Source organism: Pseudopipra pipra, chromosome 18 (assembly GCF_036250125.1).
Source record: "Pseudopipra pipra isolate bDixPip1 chromosome 18, bDixPip1.hap1, whole genome shotgun sequence".
NCBI classification, from domain to species: Eukaryota; Metazoa; Chordata; class Aves; order Passeriformes; family Pipridae; genus Pseudopipra; species Pseudopipra pipra.
The window spans coordinates 9956597-9976576 of record NC_087566.1 but is presented as its reverse complement, the minus strand read 5'-3'; the positions used below and the strand labels follow the sequence as shown (position 1 = coordinate 9976576).

Here is a 19980-nt window from a genome sequence, read left to right as displayed (position 1 = left end):
GTGCCCCCAGACAGAGATGAGCGCAGGGTCATCAGGAACAGGAATGGGAAACTTGTGTTTTTGTCTGGATGGTACTTGGCATGGAGCATATGCTCTGTGCTCGCTTTTGGGGGAAATGAAGTGAAACAGAAGGGCACAGCATGTGGATGTGACTGCTAATAGTGAGAATCAAAGTACAGTTTTGACATTTCTAACCTAATAAGTGGTGCTGCGTGTGAGAGCCTGCTTATTTTCCTTTTTCACCATGAGATGCTTTGACAGAGGAGTAAAGTCCCATTTTGACGTTTCTGTCATTTTAACTAAAGAGAGAGATTACAGTAAATTGGATTAAGTGAAAATCTTCTTCAGATGTTTGTGGTTTGGGCTGATTTATGGATAGATGTCATTTGAACGTCATTCTGCATTTTTTAAGCATCTGCTTGATGGTTGCTTTAATGCTGTTGCTGCAAATAGTCCACGCAGAGGAGGGAAGGCTGAGCAAGCAGCAGCAACCCGTGACAGAGCTAATGCTGGTGTGTGGCATGGGGACAGCAAAACACTGTCCTTCTCACGTTCCCAGACACCTAGTGCCAGATTCCGTGATGGGTGCTTGGTTCCCATTTGAGTTCCTGTTACTAACCTCTGTTATCTTCTGCTGAGAGTCATTTAAATAGGCTTTTACAAGTATTTTTCTCACCCTGGAGGGAGATGGTTCAGCACACACATTCCTTACCTTGCACTTGGCAAATCTTGGGTTGTCTATTGCCCCCTAACCAACGATGACATTCTTCTTGGTTGCGCTCATGCGAAGTTTCTGTCTTGGCCGCTGTGTCACAGAGTCCTTCACTTGCTCTGTGTGTGTGTGACTTTTCCAGGAACCAAAATACTCTCCTGACCATGTCCTGGCTCACTAACACTAGCAACAGCATGTGAAAATACTTTGTCCATGTACTGATATTTCCTAAAGATTGTGTTGAAAGTTCTTCCATTAAACTTATAGCCTGAGACTTCTGAAATATATACGTCCTTCGTGACTTCCTCCATCTAAGCTATTTAGAAGCTGCTGGTGCCATTTGGAAAGCTGCAGAATCTCTTGTGGGTGGTGATGTAATCAACGCTGTAATCAAATCTGCCAGTGATGTCATTGATGGAGTAGTCCACTGTTCCCTGGTGCAATGATTAGTGCAATGAGATTAAAATATCTGTGCAAATGGTGATGGGAAAGTGGGATGTACCACCTGGGCATTGCAGGGCAGTTGTTGGCCAATGCTGCTGCTTGAGCTGCCTCTGCTCTGTGCCAAGCAAAGGCAATGCTGGCCCAAGGCAGTGTGTGATGGGCTGGGAGCAAGAATATAAAAATTGCCTTAATTCTCTGAAGAGGTTGGATGTCTTAGCTGGTGCCTGTATTGATTTTTACTGTCCTGGGGCAGAAAAGCACTGTCCAGATCTAAGTTATGGGTGCAGAGAGGTACCATTGGAACACTAAATCCCAACTTCTTGGGATGAGTCAACTGGCTCTGAACTGAGCCCCATTGGTTTGATTTGCAGTGTCTCAGCACTGCAAATGATTTTCCCATGCTGCTGTTGACACCAGGATCATGGTCTTCTGTTTTCTGTCTCTGTGCTCAATTTTGCCTTTTGCTGTGGGAGCATTTTGTGCCTTGCTGGTGACTCAGAGTGCAATCCTTAAAACATTTTCTGTATTATTTTTCATGATATGATTATTAGTGGTAGATCGCACTACTGAGGGAAGATAAATTTGTAATCCTGCTTAGTGGCTGATCTTATCCAGCTGAGTAGCTCTCACTGCCTAAGGAACAGTGACCTGGAATCTTTCCAACCCATCGGACAGGATGCTTTTCCCTTCTCAACTTCACACACATGGGTGTGATAGAGGCCTTAAGTGGTTTAAAGTTTAGCAGTTTTACTTTGAAATCTAAATACCTTCTGATAACTAACCTTTGGGTTGGTGTGCCAAAGAGAGCAGCGGTACCACAGAGGGTGGGTGACTAATGCATCAGTCTATGTGTTAAACAGACATCCCTGCATCTCTTGCAGCCTGGCTTGCTCTTTGGGATTGCTGAGCAGCATTTACAAAGGTTGCCTGGCATGAATGACGGGAGGATCAAGCAGAAGAGCTTGATCACAATCTCAGGAAGGTTCGTGAGAGAGGCTGTGGTGGGAGCTCCAGGGGATGGCTCTGGCACTAGAAAAGGGCTCTGCTCCATTCCTCTCCATCATGCTCCTACTGCTGGATGCCAGTAGAGAGGTGGGTGAGCAGGAGGGGGAGAGCTGCTGCTTGTGAACAGTGAAGAATGAAAAACATCTGCTCCAGCTGCGTGTCTCAGCGCTCTTGTTTTTAACTTTTCTCAGTAAAGCAAATGAGGAACCGGTGGTGCATTTCCTGGCAGGGACCTTGTCTTGTTGGAATTGAAGAGATATTTCCCTTTCTGCTCAGCTGGCCCTTTCTCCTCCTATCCCTCCCAGGCACGTAGCAGCCCCAGGCTGAGTTCAGTCAAGACATTTAGTTTCTCCTTGCTGGAGATGGTGGGAGGACACTTGGTAGCTTGTTACCCCTAACCTCATTCCCTGAGAAATGCTACATTAAATATCATAGTACCTTGAACTCCATCTAAAGAGATGAGGCTTATTCTGTCACCTCACTTATCTGCTTCAGAACTCCTTGTTGGAGGAGGGAGCACAGGCAGCTTGTGTGTGAAGCCAAAGAGCAAGGATGGGAATTGCTGTTCCCAAACATCATTTTGTGGAGAAACTCAGCTTCATGGGTCAGACCTGGAGTTCCTGAGGTCCCAGTTGCTCCAAGTTGGGAGCAACTGGCACTGGATACAGCCTCAGGCTGCTCAGGGGCTTCCTTCAAGCTGAGCAAGCATCCAAGCAGAGGGATCCTCTCTCTCTTCTCTGGATGCTCGCCTGTGGTGGGATGTTCACAGCCCTTAGAGGTGGCTGGTCACACTCGGGTTTGCAGCCTGGGGAGCAAGAGAGTGAGGCTCTCCTGATGTGCTCACTGCAGCTGGGAAGTGTTGCCAACACTCTGGAAAAGATGCTCCTTCACGTACCAAAGGTGATAACCTGGTGCTGGCAGTGGGGAAGGAAGAAGAGGTGTTTTTTCTCTCTGATGTGGGTGAATCAGTGCTGTCTGTGATGGATTCTCACTGCGACAGGCTCTAAATGGGACCTCCCAGGGGAAATTAGCCTGCAGCTTTTGCCTTTATTAAATATTCTCCAATGCCATCCCAAAGGACTGCTTTTTAGTGCTCCACAATGTTTCATCTGTATTTTTAACATCACCTACATGGAGTGTGACAATATATGGCCAATATTTGCATGAAAGCCTACGTACCAATAGTTAAGAAATGATAGATAGAGTGTTCTGTTCCTCAGGTCTGCAACCTGATGGGGTCGTACAGGTAGGTGTGAGAACCTCAGCTGGAGATATTGCAGATTATTACAAAGTCCAATAACTTACTTAGAGTTATGGCTTATAGTGATTGATTCAGCCATTTATTCAAACACCTATTTAATGATTGATTAAGCCTTTATAAACTATTTGTAACTTTTAAAATGGGACCTGATGTATTGTAGCTCCATTAGCATCTAGCTAATAAAATACACTGTGGACCTGTAATGCCGATTAGTTTGACAGAAATTATATTTTAGGCCTCGTACGTGTTGAAGTATTAACTATCTTGTTACGGATTATTCTTGGTATGTTTAAGGCACAGAAGAACAGACTCCTCCCTTGTTCCTGCTCCCAGTGCCTGCAGGCATCATCCTTGGGAGCTTTGACAGAGCTCTTTGCTGAGGGAGCTAAAAAGCATAGAGGGTAGAGGGTGGTTTGCTTGGAGGCATGGGATGCTGAAGTGGAAATTAGTTGAAGAGGCTGGGCTGGACTAGAGAGGGGGAAGGTTGCTCTGAAGCAGAAGAGGTGCAGGCTAAGCTCACATCCTGCACTGTGTCTGTGCTGTCTTCCTGAGTTCTCCTAGAATCATAAAATGTTTTGGGTTGGAAAGAACCTTAAAGATCATCCAGTTTCAACCCCCTGCCCCCCAGACCTTTCACTAGATCAGATTTCTCAATCCCCCATCCAAGTTGGCTTTACCTTTATTTAACCAAGTACCAGAAACTAAAGGTAAATTCTGTACACAAGGTTATAGGGGACTTTTTTTTTTTTTAGTATGGCCTCTTTGTTCGTGTACAAAAGCATTTTTTTCCATCAACTGCTCAACTTTCCATTTGCTTGAGCTGTACAGAGCTGGCAGCTGAGATGAGCTGTGTAATGGGATATCTGAATCGCAGCAGGAAACCGGCTCCAGTTTGAGCAGACCTGATTTAAAAGCACATTCAGTCAAAGCAGTACGAACTCCTGCTCAGAGAAATTAAAACTGCTTTATGTCCGATCGACATCACTTCTGCTCGGGTCAGTCACTGCTGCTGAGTGATGCTCAAGTGGACGATGAGTAGAACCTCTCAAGTGCAGGTTGGGCAACGCATGTCCCTGATGCTCTGCCCTTCTCACGGGGCTGTAGGGTGTAGGTAAAATCTGGCAAGGGCTGACTTTTCATCTGTCCCTGCTCCTGCCTAGCAAGGGACTTTCTGCTCATGTGGTTAAATGATCTTGGTGACTGGTGTATGTTTGAAGGGTAATGCTGTGCTTTTTCCTTGGCAGTCTGAGCTTGTAGGACTTGGAAATGTTGTGGTGAGGCTGACGATGCAAATGAGCACATGGGGACGTGGGAATGGTCCTGCCCTGTGGGTGGCTGATGTAAAAACAAAACTGGGAAGCCTTTTTCAGGCTTGGGCTGGGGAGCAGGGAGGTGGTTTTGGGGAAGGCTGCAATTAATATTTCTCTTTCCATGTTGTCAAACAGTTCAGTATTCATTTCCTTACCTCTGGCATCTGCCTGCAGTATTTGTATGCTTGTTTCTGGAGATTTCCTACTCGTTGACAACCAGCCATGCCATAGGAGATGAGGGGAGAAGGGGTTGGCTCTGGTGGCCTGTGCCCGTTGTTTGGTTCCCAGCCAGCTGTTCTGCAGCTGTTTACAGTGCAGAGACCACAGTGATTTGAACTGAGAGGGTTTCCCAGAGCTCACCCCTATGCTGGGCAGGAGGTGGCAGGAGATGAAGGTGCCCTGCCTGCAGCCCCCTCCAAGGGGGGGGTGGGTGTGTGGGTGTTGTCTTTGAGTGCCAGGTGCTTCTCTGGGACATTGTGATAGGGTGGAGAAAGTGAAGCTTTATTTACCCCATCTGACTGCTTAAATTTTTTTTTCTTGATTCTTCTCTGCCTGTGAAGTTTATAACTTTAACACAGGGCTCAGAAATAAACCGTGGGGGACATTAATGAATTGCAAGAGGGGAAACAGAAAATTCCCCTTTGGGTAAGAGTTTACCGTTCAAGCCTTGACCTTGTTAAAACTTGTTAACTCAATAAAAGTCTGAGTATTTAAAGGCAAGTGACTTCTTCCTGCCTTGAGGGGCATAATTAAGCCATTCCACACCCCTTAAACCAGAATTGTGGGAGGAGGACTAAGGAGCTCCCTATCCTGCCTGTTTAAGTCAGTCAGAAACCCTCCACCTCTGGGTCATCTCTGTCCTGCAAGGCAGCACTCCTGAGCTGTGTGGAGCTACTGCTGTGAGGCTCTGGAAGTGCTGGGAGAGTCTGGCAGTGATTGCATAGGATTGCTATTTCCCAACTGTTGGGAGGATGACATTGCTCCTTTTTCAGGGTAGGCAGTTCTTGCATCTGTTGAAATTGTGGTCAAGTGTTTTGTATTAAAGCAGACTGAATTTCCTGGGTAAAGCATGCAGCTGAGCTTCATGGAGCGTGGAGGCAGGGAGGAAGGTGAGGGGGGTTATGTTCATCCATAAAAATTCCTGTACAACTTTAAACTGGAGAGTTATCCCAAATACAGAAACTTTCTGTGTTTACAGTTTGAAGTGGCATGTTTGTGCCTGGTGAGTTGTAATTGGTACTCGCTGATGTGAATCCTTCTGGAATTGCAGCTCAGAAGGTGGACAAATAAGGACCCTCCCATCCAACTAAGCCCCGGGAACATGTACACGCTGACCAGAGGAGCAGTCCCTGATGTGACTGCTTTACACCTGGAGTGCTGTTACTGCCTCTTGGGTATTTAAAAAGAAGCTTTGGGCTTAATTTTTTACTTTTTCCCATGAACTCTTCACTTCTGTGCTGTCTTCTCTCCCTGTGAGAGTGTGTTTTCCAGTGTCTTTCCCACAGTAAGATTCTCTGTGAGGGCAGAGTCTGTGGCGAAGGTTGGGTGAAGTGTGAAGAGCAGGCAGGGGTGGCTTGGTTGGATCCATGTTCTTTGTGTGGGCTTGGGGGGGGGTGTTGTAGGGCTCCCACAGAGCAGCAGGCCATGTGCTGTGCCATCGTACAGAGACCTCACAGGCACCACAGCTATTTTTAGTGAAATCCGCCATTATTGGCTACTCTCATTAAAATACCAGAGCTGTTAAGGGTGGTTGTTTCATGAGCAGCTCAGCTGCCCAAGCAGAAGTGATGGAGATTTGGGGACGATAATCGTCTTAGTTATCCCTGTGTCAGCTTGGTATCATGGGAAACTCATTGCTTCAGCAGGGACAATTTTGGATGCCATGCCTTTTCTTCCTGTAGGTAACCAACAATTAAATCTTACTTTAAATCTGAGGCCTTCATCAAGGTTACAAGCTCAGTGCATAAAGGTGCTGGGAAGCATCCTTAAGTACCTCCCAGATGGACTCTGGAAAGATTATTATGCCATAATTTGTTTCTATAGCTCTACAAAAACAGTATTTGACCTTGGGACTATGACTCTGCTGTTCCCTCCGCTAGCATTCCCAGTGCTCTTGTCCAGACCAGGCTGGTCCAAGTTCAATGACTTGGAGATAGAGCTGCTTTTTGCCCATGAGATGTGCTGCCCAGCAGAGGAGGATTGCTTTGTGTCAGATGTTTCCCTTGTGGTTTTCTTTGTTTCTATTACATGGCTGAAAGGTTGGAGGGTGAGGAACCATCTGAAACCTCGGCCCCAGGATAGGTGGGTGGGTGCAGGGGGGTGGGAGGTACCTGCTTGTGCCTGCACAGCAGCAGCAGTGAATTGGGCCAGTGACTCATCTTGAGAAGAGCTTGATGTTGGCAGCTGAGGTGTTTTGGTTTTTTGTTTGTTTGGTTTTTTTTAAGTAGTTATTAATTATTATTAATAAATAGCTTTGAGTTCAGCAATTGCTAAACAGGTTGGACTGATAGCCCAGGGACTGGGCATTTTGCCAGCAAACAAGGCAAAACTCTCCCCTCGCTCCCATACAACAGGGCAGGGAGACCAGAGTCTTCTGGCCCTGTCTCACTGGCACTCAGGGCTTCTGCATAGAAGAGCAAACCATTCAAGATGTCTCATCTGTGTAGCATGGATTTCAGTCACCTTTCAAGGACTCCTTCGAACTATTCCACAGGCTCCCAGAAGCCTGTAAATGACAGGCTGAAAACCATTGCTCTGAGCCCGGGAGAGACAAATGACCAGGCTGCAGCTTGAGAAGAGTCCTGATCAGCAAGGCAGGACTCCTGGTCTGCTGGGCTCTGACTGACAGCTTTGGACAGCTTGTTGTCAGCAGGACTGAGCTTGGCAGGGAAGCACTGAAATCCCGTTTGCCCACTTGTGCGGGTTCAGTTATTAAACACATCAGGAATCCCCATCTGTTTTGTAAGACTGTCTGTAGAAACATAACCCAAAGCTTGGCTCCTGCAAAGTGCCGTTTGCCTCGGAGAGAAGCTGGAGAGAGCTGGAGCTGTGCAAGCTTTTCCTTCTTTTCAGGGTAAGACTCCCCTGTGGATGCAGAATGGTTTTGGTGCACTGGACTGTGGTTTGTGTACGGGGTATTTGAGAAGGGGATGGAGGAGGAGGTGGAGGTGATGTTCTCTTGCCCCCCTTCCCTCGCTGCCAATTGTCCGGCATTCTGAGAGGTGCTGGACATTGTATGCAAACGTTTGAGGGGTTTTTTTGTGCCTCTAGAGAGGCTTTGACTTTCTGTCTAGAAGCTATTAATTACCTGGACAAGGAAAGCAGAATGTACCCAATTAATGGCTCCTACCGCTTAGACCTGTCTCTCCGACTGATCTGCAGTGAACTAATGAGCAGCTCCTTTCTCTGGGCCACCAGCAAGCCAGAACTTCTCATCAGTTTTCCTGGGGAGAAATGAAAGCAGCAGCAACGTGCAGGAACAAATAGCTAGAATTCAGTTATTAACCTGGGCTGAAAACTGACTCTATCTGCTAGTAATTACCTGGGGGATGTTAGGAGGAAGGCCTAGGGGAGGGTTCAGAGCTAGTATTTGACAGACCATCACAAGCAATTGAGGGAGCATTACTTCAGTTCCCATCTGGAGTCTGGGGTGCAGCGATGTGCTGGGTTATGTGTAGTGACTGCAGTGCAAACCCGGAGTGAAATGGGTTAGTTTAAAACAGCTCTGCTCCCAAACGACTCCCTCCTTTAGTGATATTTTATGGCACAGCTGCATAGCATCTCATATATTTTTGAGTACCTTGGTTTACAGGTCATTTAATTTATTTGCAGGCTTCGTTTCGGATCCCTAGGGTAATTCAGTTCCTTTGCACGTGTCTTCCTAGGGAGGCATTAAATTGTGCAGTTTGTCACAATAGTTCAGCTTTTATGTTGGCAGTTGGTGCTCTTCAAAGATCCTGGTGTGAAGTTTAGACTCCTGAATCATTAGAGGATCATGAAAGAAAAGGAATAATTTAGAAGGCAAAGATGTTTTGTCGTCTTTGAAATTGGGAACGTGCGAAAGGAGAAAATGTTTAGCGGTACAATCCGCCTCAAAGAACTTATCTTAGGAACTCCAGAAAATGAACTTCCCTTCTTTATTCAGGATGTAAATAACTGAAAATGTCACTCCTGAGCTGAGTAATTTGTTCAACAAAAGGATCTGGAGGAGTGACTCCCCTCGCTTTCATGAACGTGCCCAAGACATCAGAGGACCTGTCTCTTTAGCAACATGAACTGAAGGGTTTGAAAATCAAATGAGCAGTGTGTTCTGTACAAAATATATAAATAAATCTCGCAGGTGCTTTGTAACCTGCCTTGCATTTTAAAAGCCTTGTTTATCTGGATAGTCTGGGGTTTAGGTTGACTCCTGGGAGCTGCAAGTGGGCGCAGTGGTGATGTGTTGTTACAGTGACGGTTGTTAATGTGCTGTTTAATGTGCTGTTAACTTGGGAGCGTGGCTGAAATAGCCACACGGTTACTGTACCATTATTGCACAATGGCAAGGAATTGCGTGGTTTTTTCTTGATTCAAGGCTGTTGGTGTGTGTTTATTCAACTGAGATTAGAACTGCGTAACAGTCACAGTATTTAAGCCCATGTTTAATGTAAGAGGGAGTAGCTAAGTAGGAAGGATGTTGTACAGTGTTTGCAGGGAAGAGGCAGGAGAGAAATGGGGTCTGGGAGTGGGAAGAGAAGGAGCTTTGCCCTGGAACAGGCTGTCTACTCATGCCCCATGGTTAAAATTGCCTGGATCCCATCCCTGGTGGATGTGGCAGCGCAGGGTGAATATTGCAGCATTGTAGGCTGCCAGGCAGGGGGTTGGGTAGAAGAGGAGGAGAGCTTGCTTTGTTCCTTTGCACAGCCCATCTTGCCCCAACAGATGTGTTTTTTAGTTTCAGCTCCTACATTTCTGTATCTGGAGCTTTGGGCTGGGCTTCCATCACAAAATGGGGCATTTTCAGTGGTTTTTCCATCCCTGGGGTTTTACCAGTCACTTCTGTTGGTTTGCTTTTGCTGTCCTGCACTGGTTTTCTTATCTGTCTCCTTTTTGGCTGCTTAATCTGTGCTCTGACCATCTGACTGTCACTCCTTTCCTTTCCTCCCTCAGTCCCCTGCCCTGTTTCCCTTTGCAGTCCCAGTGCCCGAGTGGTTTCATGTTTAGTTTTTTTTTAATTTGCTCTCCGGGTGTTTCCATTTGTCTTTGCAGATCATCTTCAACAAAGGCCTCTCATGGTCTAATTTGTTTTCTATTTCCAGCCCAGACTTAAAATAACTCCTTTGTTCCATGAATGGCCCGTGCATGGATCCAAATCCTACCTCCCCTTTTTCTTTTCGTGTGGGTTTCTGTTTCACTGTTCCTTGTCACTATCTTTAATTATTTGAAGTGTCCCTTTTGGGCATTTAGGCTGCAGCTGCCAGTCAGTAGCAGTGGGTTGCGTGTGGCCGTGTGCGTGCCGGCTCTCTCCACTTCCCAGCAGAGCAGCATGGGAATGGGTTTGCAGGGCCATGGGTGCCCTGGCACAGGGACCAACGATGCTGTTGCATAACAAGAGCAGCTCCCTGCTGACAAGCTCGCTGTCCAAAGAGCCACGGGTTGTCTGCGTGGTTTTGCAGTCTCAACTGCAAAATCAGGAGGTGCTTACTTTTTAAAAAATTGATTAGAAGGGGAAAATGCAATAATGGGAGTAGGGAAATTAGAGGAAAAGAAGCATGTTGTGGCAGGATTTTAAAAGCAAAGACTCAGACATTGGTGCTGACCTGAGGCTGGAGCTGTGGCCAGGCCGGCACTTGGTGTGTGGCTCGTGCATTTTAATAAGACAATGTCCCTGCAACTGGGGAGTGATGGCTGAGTGCTCCTGCAAAGAGAAATGGGTCAGTCTTGTTCATTTAAGCACATACATGTCCCTCTGGGAGCCATCACAAGGTCACTTGCAGCCCCTTTGCCGAGGGCTGAGATGTACTTAAAGTGTGTGAAATCCACTGCAAGTGCTCCCCTGACAAGGGGTGTCCGTGGTGGGGCAGGTGTGCAGATGTCTCATCTGCTCCCAGGGAACCACGTTCTCCTACTGAGGTTTGGGGTCTGAGTGAGGGTTTTCAGGGGCAGGAATCACAGTGCACAGTCAGCATGTCCTTTCCAGAAGCACCAGGCCAGTGTCGCGCTGCTGCCGAGAGCAGCCTATCTGGCAAACCTGCCTTTTGAAACACAACCAGGAGTGGGGCTGACAAAACCCAACCCTCTGACCTTGCTCCGCGCCGCTGCGGTGCCAAGGTCTGTACACGAATGCCGGCAAAGGTTATCTTGGGGCAGAGCTAAACGTGGGTCCTGTGCCGAAAATAGCTTGGAAAGATGGAAAAGGAGAAATGCAAGTGGCAAATCCTGCTTTGTGGCTTTGGGCAGCGATAGGAACGGGGCAGTGAAGTCGTCTTTCATCAGGGATAGGAACCGGTTCTGCGTGGAGCCGTACCATGGTGGGAGAGCTGATGCAGCCTGGAGGTTTCCAGCTATGAGACAGCAAACCAGGATGAGAGACTTCAGCTCTTGAGCTTCTGCCATCCCCTCCATAGCCTTAGGGACCGGTTGTACCTTCGTACAAGGGTAACACCCTGCTCTGAGCAGCTCTGTCGTGGTGCTGCAGGCCCCTTCTTCCCCCAGATCTGCTGCTGTAATTGCTTGTGCGTCCACACTGTCGGTCAGGCAAGGAAAAAATCTAGTTCAAAAGTCATCTGGACAAAAGAGAAGAGGGAGGAGGGCTGCTGCCAGCATGTCAGCTGGGGAATGGGTCCTGCTGCTGGAGGGACACCTGAGGAACTGCAGGGTCTGACCATCATGTGCAGGGTGCTACCAGCGTGGCTTGGCTTTTGTAGTCCTCTAAAGCAAGAAAAATGCTTTAGGATCACATGCAGGTACATGCCTCGACCCTTGGGGTTGAAATAACTTCTGCTCTATGCCATGGTGCTCAGGATGTGCCTGATCTTTCCTGTTGACCCTGTGCTGCAATGTTAGTGTAAAACCTCTGTGCTCTGCTGTGATTACCGTGAATTCCTGGGCTGCAGACACTGACATAGTCATCTTTGTTATTCTGAATAGAGCCCTAAAATTATGGCAGACGGCCTGCTTTCCTCTTGAAAGGACTTAATAGATACAGTACATACAAATATTTGTGTATAATGTCAACTGTCTTCCAAGAAAATTTCATGCACATATTGATTAGACATATCCATTAACGTTACGTTGTGGTGCATTTCTCAGGAGCGTCTCTCTACTCGTTTTCATTGCATCTTAATTGTTTTTGCTTCCACTCGTCCTTTAAAGCAAGGCTGGGTAAATCTCTTAGGTGCTTTTCAGGTCTGGTTTTGATCTAGAGCTGTACAGCACATCGGTGGAACGGCGGCCGACGGGCAGTACGCTCTTCTGTGCCACACACAAGTGGGTGCTGTTTTTTTTTAAGCATCATGGTTGGTTGGACTCTTAGAGTTGGATGTTATAGCTCGATATTAATTAAGCATTATTAACAAAAGTCTCCCTAATTTTTATTTCAAACTACACGAGTTGACTGGAGGATATATACCTTTTATTTCTTGTTTGAGGAGGAAAATTGTCATGTATTTAGCATTTGATTAAAGACAACTTTGTTGTTTTTTCCAAAAACTGCATCATTTAATGTAATTAAACATGGGCTTTGTTGTCAATACTCTTCAGTTAAATGCACTGGTGAGTGCCAGCAGCATTTTTCTTAGTTGTCTTGTCTGCATGGTGTGGTGGTAGTAGTCGTTGCCTTTTAATAAGGTCTTTTGCAGTCATTTTGTGGGCTGCCTCCTAACGTCTTCTATAGACCATCCATGGTCCGTAGACCACAAGTTGAGTAACATTACTGTGGACTTAAGAAACAAAATATTCTGTTAACCTTATTTCAGCATGTCCTTGCTTTAAAAAAAATAAAGTGTATTTTGAACTTGAGCCATGTGTTTTCATTGGGATCTTTATACCTCTTCAGAGCACGGATGAACCGGTATTTTCTGTGAGCTGGGAGTGTCTTGTTGTTTTCACCTTTCAGACAGATGAACTAAGGCACAGGGTAATTACAGCAACTGGCCCACGTTTGTACTGTGTCAGCAAAGCCAGGGACCTCTCCTGGGAATCCTGCTCTCCCTGAGGAGTCCGGAGCTGATTGGGAGGGTTGGCTCTAACTTTGAAGAGCAACAAGTATGTTCAATGAAGTTAATTAAAATTTTTGCAACTGGATTTAATTGCAAACCCTTATTTTAGACCTGCAGTGTTTTAGCAGGGTCCTGACTGTATCAGCGCGTGCTTCGCCGTGGTCGGGAGCTGTGCCGAAGGCCCAGCACGGAGCTGTACAGCTCTGTGTCCAGGTGCTGTTGGCTGGGAATCCGTAGATGACTGCAGAGTGTTGTGGACTTGTCCGTGCCCGTCTGTTGGTCTGGATGTGAATGTGCTTGGCCCAGTGCTGTGCACCCCATTAGCACGGGCTGTGCCCGAGCTGGGAATGCTGCTGGGAGCTGGCAGGCGCTGGGACAGCCGGGCGTGCGGGCAGAGCTCCTTGACGTGTGGGCCAGCCTGCAGCAACTTGCAGTGGCTTGTAGTCTCCTTTCATGGTGTGAATTGGGAGAACAGGTGATGGGAAAACAATTTTCGACAGTAAATGGCACATGAAGAGGAAAAAGAGGGAAGCAGGGTGGTGGCAGGGGGAGGATGGGGGTAGTTTTCAGCAGCGGGGCAAAATCCTGTGTCTCCCAACAGGTGGAAATAAATGGGTTTAGGAGGTTCCGTGGTCTCTTGCCTCGTCTGCAGATTCATGTTGTAGGCCTGATTCTGGGTTTGCTTGTAACCTCCAGCTTTCTCCTGTTCCTAATCAGAGACCATAAATCTCTTCATACCTAGTGCTGTAATGGCTAACACAGGTCTGTGGGTAAAACAGTCTCGAATGGAGACTCCAACTGGGGGGGAAATACTTTTCCTGTGAGACAATGTCTGTTCCTCATCAAAATCAGTTGAGAAAAGTAGGAACCAAACAGTTTGATTTTCAAGATTTAAAGAGCCTGGCTGCACTCTCTCTCTTATTTCCATTAATCTGCTTCTATTGTCTGTGTTCCTCTCTTAAAAATAATTATTAAAGGGTTGTGGAGGAGAAGGCACCCCAGTGTCTTCTGCTGGGAATAGGTGGCCAAGCAGTGTCCCAGCTGCACCCAGCTCTGAAGTGGCACCAGTACATCCCCAGCACAATGTTGTGCTCCTACTTTACTCCCCAGTGGCAGCACCCACAGCCTTGTTGCCAGCTGGTCATGGACCCTCCTCCCTGGAGCAGTGCTGGGATGGGCATATGGAGTGTAAAAATGGGATCTGAGGTGATGGCATTTCTGGAACTGCCCCAGTGCTTTGATGGCCTCATTTGGCTCCAGGCCACAGTCCTTCTGTGGTGGAAACATCCAGGGCCTCGGGCTTGCACTGAGATCTTGCTGGTGACCTGCTGTTTGCAGGTGTGGAAATGCCTGGGCAGTGCTTCTTTGCCTGTTTGCAAGCACTCTTGTTTTTCCAGGGCTTCTAACAAGAAGCCTTAATGGAGACAGAGGTGGTTTGCTGCCCTTGTTAAGGAAAAATCCCTTTTGTGTTCTTTCTATTGTGTGATTAGTGCAGGGCATGGCTCACAGACACTGTGACTCGGTGCAGGATGGTTTTCTTGGCCCCTGTAAGTTCATCCTGTGTCTGTAGCCCTCTAGCAGACAGTTAACTTTGTTTTGGTTGCACAGACAGAGGCAAAAAAGCTTTTGAACTGTTTTAGAGCTTGATACCATGTGGCTTTGCACATGGTGCTGAGTTTTAAGCCTAACTTCTGATCTGAAGAGTTTAAAAAAAGAAAAACCATCCTATTTCTTTTACTGTAGTCAGCTGACTCGGTGTGGTCAGGTCTACCTGCTGAGCTTCCAGGGAAGCCTTGGCTTGTTGAAAGCTGCCAAGGAATCTGGGCCCCCAGCTGGAAGTGTGTGTGTGTCTCTGTGAGTGTGTGTGTGTGTGTGTGCGTGCGTGTGTGTTTATATTTACATGTGCTAATTAACTCGTAGGTGGCTGCAAGCCAAAATGTCCGAGTTGGAATCCGTTATTAGGAAAGTACCTTAAATTACTGCAGATCCCAGCGAGCTTTTGGAGCCCTTGAGAGCCCCGTGCACGTGTCCTTGGCAGCTGCAGGGAGGGTTTGCCCCTTGAGAAACACACGGGCTGCAGGAGAGCTGGGAAGGTGCTCGTGTCTCCTGGGAGGGTGCTGGTGTGTCCCTGGAGGGTGAGCAGAGAGGGTTTTGAACCACGTGCTCCTGGCACAGCCCCCAGCTTTGGGTGGGAATTGGTGATTAAAATCCCATCCAGTCGGAAGCGTGAGGGGAAGTGGGACAGTCATACTGGAAGTATAAATACGTGTCTTCTGGGTGCCTCTGAATTCCCCCGCTTGCTCAGGGGCTTTCCTGCCCAGGGTGGATTGCACTGAGCACGCCAGGCTCTTGCATGGAGAGGCTGTCTTATCTGGGATGAGAGTCAGGCTGCTCCCAGGCCACCGGTGCTTCCCTGGGGTGGCAGGTAAGGTGCCCCGGGGCTCGGCAGGGATGTGTGGGTACAGGGCTGGGGGGAATCCCAGCTCCTGTGCATGGAGTGAGCCAAAAGCAGGAAAGACATGGCTGTCTCTCTGCTCCATACCTTGAGAGCTAAACCTTGCTGTGTGTTTTTCCATACATCACTTGGCAAAATACCTTTTTCCAAAGAGTTCCACCTGACGCTCGGCAGGAGCATGGCAACGTCTTTGTGTGTCTGTCATCCTTAGACTTCATGGGGATTTGCTGAAAAATATGATTTTCGTAAAATTTGACCTCTGGGTGAGGGAGCCTCTGTAGGCTGCTTTCCTCTGGCTGCTCATCGTGCCTGGGCTGCCGGGGGCCGTTGCCTTGGTTTGGTTTTATTTCTGGCTGTGATCGATGCGTCAGTGCCGGCAAACCAGCGAGGCAGCCCTGTGCCTGCCTGCAGCAGATAGCGAGGGGTTTATCAGCACGGGCTGATCTGTGGTCTCACAGGAGGAGAAAAAATTAGAAAAAGAAAAGCTTCCTCTTTTTTTTTTTTTTTCTTCCCCCCCCCCCCTTTCCCACCCCTTTTTGGTTTTTGTGCACGCCAACCACTGTTTCAGTTGAAGTTGCGTTGGCTGGGACTGGCTGTGCTCCCCACGCTCAGAGACCATGAGCGTGGGGAGAGGCTGCTGGGAGCTTGTGGCGCTGGAAACTTCCTCTGCTGCTCCTGATGTGCTGATGGAAGATTTTGATGCTGCCAAAAAACCTTGCACAAGTCTATATGTAACGTGCACCTGCACCGAGCAGGAGATGAGCGAGTGTGCGCAGCGTTGGGTGGGATGGAGGATGGATCCCAGGGAGCTGAGGCTCTCCCTGCTTAGGATCAGTCCTTGTAGCATCCCCTGAGCTCAGGCAGCAGCGGGAATTTATGGTTTGTATAACTAACCAATAATATGTGAATAATAGTTAATGCACTTCAAGCTGGAAGCAATGAAATGCAGCATTTAGACCTTTGCTACATTTTCATTGTAATCCATACAAAAACCAGGAGGCTTAAAATCCTCACTGAGCAAACTATATGAAGTATCTATAAAAATCAGTAGCTTGTAAATCTCCCCTTGGGCCAAGGAGTATCTTCTGACTTTGTTGGTTTCCCTGATTATGTTGCAGCTGCAAAAGAAATTGCAACAGGTGGTACAGGAGAAAAAGCATGGGTGGCAGGGGTGTTTGTGAAAATACCCTCAGGGCTGTGGTGTCTTCTCAGACTCTTGGTCCTGATCAGAAGGGGGCTGATCAGGTGGCTCTGGATGTGTGACGTGCTTTAGTCCTGGTTTTTAGTTTAGCCTCTTGGATGGATATGGCTGCAGGGGAGGTCAGTGCCTGGTGTCCCTCCTGGCATAGATCAGGGGGCTGTGAAAGTGGCCACAGCTTGGAAAGGAGGGCACTGACATGTGAGAGTGTGGATGTGGAAAGGGATGGGCTAGGGAGGGACCTTGTGTTGAAATGCCAGAACTCTAGATTGTGTCTTTGGAAACTAAGTTGTCCTGCAAAAAATACCCATCTCCAAGAGACTTGGAGACACAGATCAACAGGACCCAAATAAATTGCTGGCAGTTTGCTGGCCTAGTCCTGCTGGTGCTGGGGGAAGGCTTTCCAGGGAAATTGGGTGGGATGGATTTGGGAAAATCTTTTATTTGAACTTCCCTGTGATAGAAGTAATCTACAGCAAAAACTTGGCAGTGGCGTTTGCCAAGCGGAAGACGAGGCTGCCGGGGAATTGCGAGGGCAGTGAGGTTTTGGTGATCGCCCAAGGCCTGATGTTCGGTTGTCACATGGGACTGTGGTTGACTGAATTTTAACCTGCTGCTTTCCTGTTCCCTTCCAGCTATTGCGTGACGTGGAGAGCACACACATGATGAAGAGGAGCTCTCGGCTCTCCTAATCCTTTCGTCGGCGATTTGGAAGCAGCGACCGCCGCGCCTGCTCTTCCGACATGTCTGGATCGACGCAGCCCGTGACGCAGAGCTGGCGTGCTGCCGAGCCACGCTACCCCCCGCACGCCATGTCCTACCCGGTTCAGATTGCCCGGCCACACGCGGTAAGGCAAAGCCTTCCCTTCCCTTCCCTTCCCTACCCACGCGCGGGGTGGGAGCTGCCGGCGTGTCCCCACTGCTGGGCAGCGGTTCAGCCGCGCTGCTCTCGGATGTGGCTGTTACACAGAAATCAGACCGTTTCCGTGCCTGTGGTACAGGATTTCATCGTTCCTCTCTCGTGGGATCCTCTTTTGTTTCTCCATATGGTGCTTTCAGTTTTTCTCTCCCTTTCCAGCCTTTTCCTGGCACTTGCCGTGGCAGTGCTCGTGGGCTCTGGCGTATCATTTCTGAGCACCTCTGTCCGTTTGTCCTCCTGGCAGGACCACTCTTGGTTGGGTGCAGTATCCAGCCTTGGGGGAAAGGGGAAGGTTGATCATTTGTGTGGAGCAGGAGCACATAGCCTCCAAGCCTCTTCTGCATGGCCTTTCCTTGGCCCTGAATGAAAAGGAATGACCATCCTCTTCTGCATATGGGCTCACTGCTTCCCCGCGAGCCCAGTCCTCGCTCCTCACACCCATGGGAGAGCTCTTCTGGTTCTCAGACAAACTGTTGGGAGTGAACCTGCCCTCTGTTCAGGAGACCTGCCTCTCTTCATGTGGCACTCCTGTGGAGCAAGAAAATAACTGAGATGCTGAGCTTTCCATTTTATCCTTCCACAGTTTTTTCCCCCTCTTACATTGACCCCTAGTCTTTTCTCCTCTTGGATCAGGGCATAAGCTGGTGATGATTTTTTTTTTTCTTGGCTGTACCAGAACTTGCAGAGGTTGATTCACCTGGATCCAGCCTCTCCTTTCTGTGCCATGTCACTCACATCTGTGCTTGCTCATGGATGAATGTTTTAGGTTTAAGCCCTTAACAGAAGAAACTCTCCTTAGTAGAACAGCTTTAGTCAGCTCAGGCTGCTTAAAAGAATCTTATTAGGTGCTGGAGTGTGGCTCACACTTGCAAGGCTCTTCAGAGCCGCTTCTTGGTGGGTCACAGCAAGGTGGCCACAGCCAGGAAGGTGGCTGTAACACAAGTCAGCGAGGAGACTCTGTCTGGGAGTTAGGTTTGACAGTGACAGCTACTGAATGGTCAGGTTCAGTCTGTGCTGGTTTCAGTGTTTGACTTCAGAGCCTGGAAACCCATGAAGTGTCAGTGAAGGGGTGAAATTCCCTCATTTGCCCTCTTTGCCTGGCCTCAGCAGAGTGGCACAGGGAGCAGAGCTAGAGTTTGGAAAGGCTTTGAAATAGAAACATTAAGGAGGGCGCGGGACGAGCTCTTGGCTGTGTTTGCTGGCTCATCTACATCGCTTGGGGCCTGCGTGCTGCTGCACAAAGAAGCTTTTCATCCCAGCTATGAGACACGCTGACCTGGTTCGATTTATGGGAGTTTTGCTTCCATCGGTGCGAGCGTGTTTGTTTGGGGGGTGGAACAGAACCAAGAGCATTTGTCTCAGAAAGAAAATCCCAGTTCTCTTTTTATCAGAAACCGGAGCTGGAGGAGGATGTGACCAGGTGAGCATGATCTGCAGTTGTTGCAAAACTGTGGTTTGTAAACAAACCAAAGGAACCTCAATCCGCAGTGTGGAGACTGATTTTAAAAGAGTGCAAAAGGCTCTTGGCCTTGGGGTGCTGAGCCCTTTTCTCCTGCAAATCCCAGCTTCTTCCCCTTAGTGCTGCCAACAGCAGGATGAGCTGAGCGGGGCAGTTGTTCACAGTGGGCCGGAGCTGGGGGTTCCTCCAGCCTGCCCTGCTCCCCGGCTGCAGTGAACACTGGTTTTGTTCTATTGTATTAATGTTGGAAGAAGTTGCTGGCCTTTGCTTCTAGAAGCTATTTTTACAGCCACATGTAATCACCCGAAGTTATGTGATACCTTTTGGGTGTCTGGATGCAGGAGAGGTGCGAGCCGAGATTTTTTTGGATGGAAAGCCAAAAGGCTCCTCTCAGCAGAAGCGTGACAGCCCCACACAAACCAACACACCTTGCCTCTCCTGGGAGGGTAGGCGGAGTGTTTCTGGAAGCGTGTCCCTGCATGATCTGCCCCGCCACTCTCAGCTGTTTGCAAACACGTGTCTCTGGCTCGGTGGCGCCATGAGCTGGAACCTGGCCATGGCTCTGGGGCTGGAGCTGATCTCTGGTGGGATTGCTTGGGAGAGGAGAGCCCAGTTCCTTTGAAGTTGCTGTGCTGTTTAATATTAAAAGTCAGCGGTATTTGCTTGCATGTCTTGGCCAGGTCAGTTTTGTCATGGGGTGTGTTTGCACAGTGAGAGCTTGTTTGGAAGAAAGCAAGAGAGGCCAAAACCAACCCGACACTAGCATGTCTTGCATCTAATTAAATTTTGGTTCTGGTTTGTTGCGTTCCAAGACATCCTTTCCTGAGAACTGGGAATTCATCAGCTCAGGGATCCTTATCCTGGTGGTGGAAACGCCCTGGGTCACCTCCTGGGCACGTGTGCAGGGCTGAGCACAGCAGGGCTGTAAATGCTATTATAATATAAATAAATAATCACAGTCCAACTGTGACGGTCGCACCCAGGGAAATGCAGCGCGGCAGGAATGCTGAGCTCAGAAA

General features: G+C 48.3%; 1 protein-coding gene across 12 annotated transcripts in view; it reads left to right on the top strand.

The window, feature by feature from the left end:
* NCOR2 (nuclear receptor corepressor 2) overlaps window positions 1–19980 on the top strand; it is a 240771-nt gene that overhangs the window by 55511 nt on the left and 165280 nt on the right. For all 12 annotated transcript variants that reach the window (XM_064675181.1, XM_064675179.1, XM_064675178.1 and 9 more), the window contains exon 2: window positions 17219–17431. In XM_064675181.1, the coding sequence (XP_064531251.1) occupies window positions 17327–17431 (105 nt within the window). In that variant the 5' untranslated portion in view covers window positions 17219–17326. The remainder of the gene's footprint in view (window positions 1–17218; window positions 17432–19980) is intronic.